This window comes from Apteryx rowi, unplaced genomic scaffold (genome assembly GCF_003343035.1).
Source record: "Apteryx rowi isolate R43461 unplaced genomic scaffold, aptRow1 scaffold_1177, whole genome shotgun sequence".
In the NCBI taxonomy this organism is placed as follows: domain Eukaryota; kingdom Metazoa; phylum Chordata; class Aves; order Apterygiformes; family Apterygidae; genus Apteryx; species Apteryx rowi.
The window spans coordinates 97,715-100,622 of record NW_020447394.1 but is presented as its reverse complement, the minus strand read 5'-3'; the positions used below and the strand labels follow the sequence as shown (position 1 = coordinate 100,622).

The following is a 2,908-nucleotide window of genomic DNA, read 5'->3' as shown; positions in this document are numbered from 1 at the left end:
CGGAAGCGGCGCTCTAGCCGGCCGAGAGGCGCCGAAGAGGCAAAGCTCGATGGTCCAGGCTCTATGAGCCATGTGGGGCGGGGCGCGCCCCGTGACGTCAGGAAGGGGAGGGGCTTTCTCTGGGCTGTGCTCCGCCCCAGCCCCGCGGGGACACTGCCCGGGGGAAGCGGGAGGCCGCCGCGGCGCGCGCGCGCCGCCGCCCTGCGGCCCCTTTAAACCTCCTGTCCGGCCCGCCCCCTCCCCCCCTCCGCGCCGCCATTGGCCGGCTGAGCGGGACGTCCGCCGCCTCCGCGCGCTGATTGGCTGCCGGGGGAGGAGGTCGGGGCCACTTCCGGGAATGCCCGCGGCGGCGGCGCTCCGGCAGGTCAGCGCGCGCCGCGGGGGGGGGGGAGGGGGAGCGAGCGCCCCCCGGCGGCGGGGGAGGGGGGCGGCCGGGGCCTCCCGCCCGGGGTCCCGTCCCCGGTGCCCGGTCCCGATCGGCCCCTTCCCGGTGGTCCCGATCACCGGGGCCGCTTCCCCGGTGCCCCGTTCCGGTGCCCTGTCCCCGATCGGCCTCTTCCCGGTGCCCCATCCCCGGTGGCCCCGTTCCCGGGACCCATCCCGGCGGCCCCATCCCTACTGATCCCGCCCCGGTGCCCCATCCCCGCGGCCGGTGCCCGATCAGCCCCATCCCGGCGGCCCTGTCCCCGGTGGCCCCGTCCCCGGTCTCCCTCTTCCCAAGACCCTTCCCGGTGCCCCGTCCCGGCGGCCCCGTCCCGTCCGCGGTGCCGTGGGTGAGGGCCGTGTCCGCGCAGGGCCCCCGGCGGCACCATGAGCACCGAGACGTTCGTGAAGGACATCAAGCCGGGGCTGAAGAACCTCAACCTCATCTTCATCGTGCTGGAGACAGGTGGGTGCCGCCGCCCGGCCCCGCGGCCTCCCCGGCTCCAGCCGCGCTCCCGGCGCTCCCGGCTCCTCTTCCCGCTCCGCAGGCCGCGTGACGAAGACGAAGGACGGGCACGAGGTGAGGACGTGTAAAGTGGCCGACAAGACGGGCAGCATCAACATCTCCGTGTGGGACGATGTGGGCAACCTCATCCAGCCCGGCGACATCATCCGCCTCACCAAAGGGTAGGCAGGGGGGCGGGCGGGCGGGTGCCCCGGCGGCCCCCCGCGCCGCYGCCCCTCACCCCCGGCCTCCGTCTCCTTCCAGCTACGCGTCCGTCTTCAAGGGCTGCCTGACCCTGTACACGGGGCGCGGAGGCGACCTGCAGAAGATCGGCGAGTAAGGAAGGAGCGCGGGGGGCGCCGGGGAGCGGGCAGCTGGGCCGCTCGGGGTCTGCCCTGAGCCAGCGGCCCCGCTCGCGCCTCGGTTTCCCCGCCGGCGAGGGCCAGCGCCGCTCTCTCCCCTCCCAGGTTCTGCATGGTTTACTCCGAGGTGCCTAACTTCAGCGAACCCAACCCCGAGTACGTGGCGCAGCAGTCGCAGAGCAAAGGCGTGAGTCTGACGGAGCCGGAGCCGCGGGGGCGGCCCCGCGGGGCTCCCGGGCCGGGGAGGCTCCCCCCGGCCCCCGGCGCGCCCCCGGCCCCCGGCTCCCTGCCACACGGGGCGTCTCCGTCTCCTTCGCAGGCCCAGAACGAGAGCGCGAGCCCAGCCGCCTCGCAGACCAGCCAGGGCCCCCCCGCAGCGCCCCCAGGTAGGGAGGATGCCGGACCCCCGGCGGGGCAGCGGCCTCCCCCGGCGCCGCGCCGCTGGCGCCTTCACCTTTCTCCTCGCCTTTTGCTCTGCTTTCAGCCCCCGACAGCCAGAACGGGAACGGGCTGAGCACGGGGGGCCCCGCGCACCCCCCCAGCGCCCCCGCGCACCCCCCCAGCGGACGCATCACCCGCAGCCAGCCCAGCCACCCGGGCCCCGGCGCCGCCTCCGCCGCCGGCCCCGTCAGCAACGGAAAAGAGACGCGACGGAGCAGCAAGAGATAACGGGCCGGGCCCCCGCCACTGCCGCCCCGCTGCCGCCGGCCCCCGGCCCTCCCGTGCCAGGCGCTCGGCCCCCGGCCTGCGACGGGGGTCCCCGGCCCCCCGGCTCCTGCTCCCGCAGGGTTCGCTCTCGGCCCTGAGCCGCGGGACGGTGGCGCAGCCCCGCGGGGCGAGAGCACGGCCCTCACGCCCCGGCTCCCCAGCGCCCCGGGCCGGCCGAGCTCGGGGTCCCTGCGCAGGACGGGGCTGAGCCGTGCGGCCGCTGCCAGCAGCCGCTGGGCCCCTCGCTGGCGTCGGGGGCTCGCGGCCCCCCGCTGCCTCCCCTCCTGCGCCCGGCCGCCGGGGCGGGCGGCAAGGCCCTGCCCGGGGGTCGGTAATAAAGGTTTCTGCCTGCTGCCCGCGGCTCGGCTGGTCAGTCCGCGCGCGGCGCCGGCGCAGGACTCCCGGCCCCCCTCGCCCTTTAAGGCCGTCGCCGCGCGGCCCCTCCCGGGACTGGGGTTGAGCAACGCCCGGGTGACCCTTGGCCCCCCCCTGGTTCGGGCGCAGCAGACGGTGCAGCCGCGGCGCGGGGACGGGGGGGCCGGGCCCCGGCGCGTCCCCCGGCCCCGGCGATCGGCACCGCGCGGCCCCCTCCTGCCTCGGCGGCGCCAGGTGAGCCGCGGGTGCCCCGGGACGGGGGCGATGCTGGGGGGGGGCCACGGACGTCTCGTCACCAGCCGGTCACGGGTGACGAGCTGGGCCAGGGGTGGCGTCGGCTGCCTGGGAGCTGGGGAACGGGCCCRGCTGGCCAAACTGGGCCGAACTGGGCTGCGGGTGGGAGCGTTTGGGGGGCGCAGCCCTCCGGGGGTTGGGGTGCGCGCGCGGGGGCACCCAGCTTCGTCAGCCGTTATCTCCCGCCCGGTGAAACATTAACTCCCGACACAAAAGCTGGCCCAGTTGCAAAATCTCCCGT

The 2,908-nt window shown here is 76.9% G+C and overlaps 1 protein-coding gene across 3 annotated transcripts; it reads left to right on the top strand.

The window, feature by feature from the left end:
- The first annotated feature begins 6 nt into the window (after nucleotides 1-6).
- Nucleotides 7-2,352, top strand: NABP2 (nucleic acid binding protein 2). 3 transcript variants are annotated; one of them, XM_026083045.1, is made up of 7 exons: nucleotides 246-364; nucleotides 795-889; nucleotides 972-1,110; nucleotides 1,193-1,264; nucleotides 1,396-1,477; nucleotides 1,610-1,676; nucleotides 1,775-2,033. In XM_026083045.1, the coding sequence occupies exons 2-7, from the start codon at nucleotides 811-813 to the stop codon at nucleotides 1,957-1,959; spliced, it is 624 nt and encodes a 207-aa protein (XP_025938830.1). In that variant the 5' UTR covers nucleotides 246-364; nucleotides 795-810; the 3' UTR covers nucleotides 1,960-2,033. The 3 variants fall into 3 exon arrangements, with proteins under 3 accessions (XP_025938821.1, XP_025938830.1, XP_025938838.1); XM_026083036.1 differs by lacking the exon at nucleotides 1,193-1,264 and having other exon boundaries at nucleotides 7-364; nucleotides 1,396-1,475; nucleotides 1,775-2,352; XM_026083053.1 differs by lacking the exon at nucleotides 246-364 and having other exon boundaries at nucleotides 787-889.
- The last annotated feature ends 556 nt before the right edge of the window (nucleotides 2,353-2,908 follow it).

Bases quoted from the DNA above. Each gene is read 5' to 3' on its own strand.
- NABP2 (XM_026083036.1), top strand. From the start codon at position 811: ATGAGCACCGAGACGTTCGTGAAGGACATCAAGCCGGGGCTGAAGAAC. The intron at 1,111-1,395 runs GTAGGCAGGGGG...CTCCCCTCCCAG, and splicing joins ATCATCCGCCTCACCAAAGG to GTTCTGCATGGTTTACTCCG. The intron at 1,677-1,774 runs GTAGGGAGGATG...CTCTGCTTTCAG, and splicing joins CCCCCCCGCAGCGCCCCCAG to CCCCCGACAGCCAGAACGGG.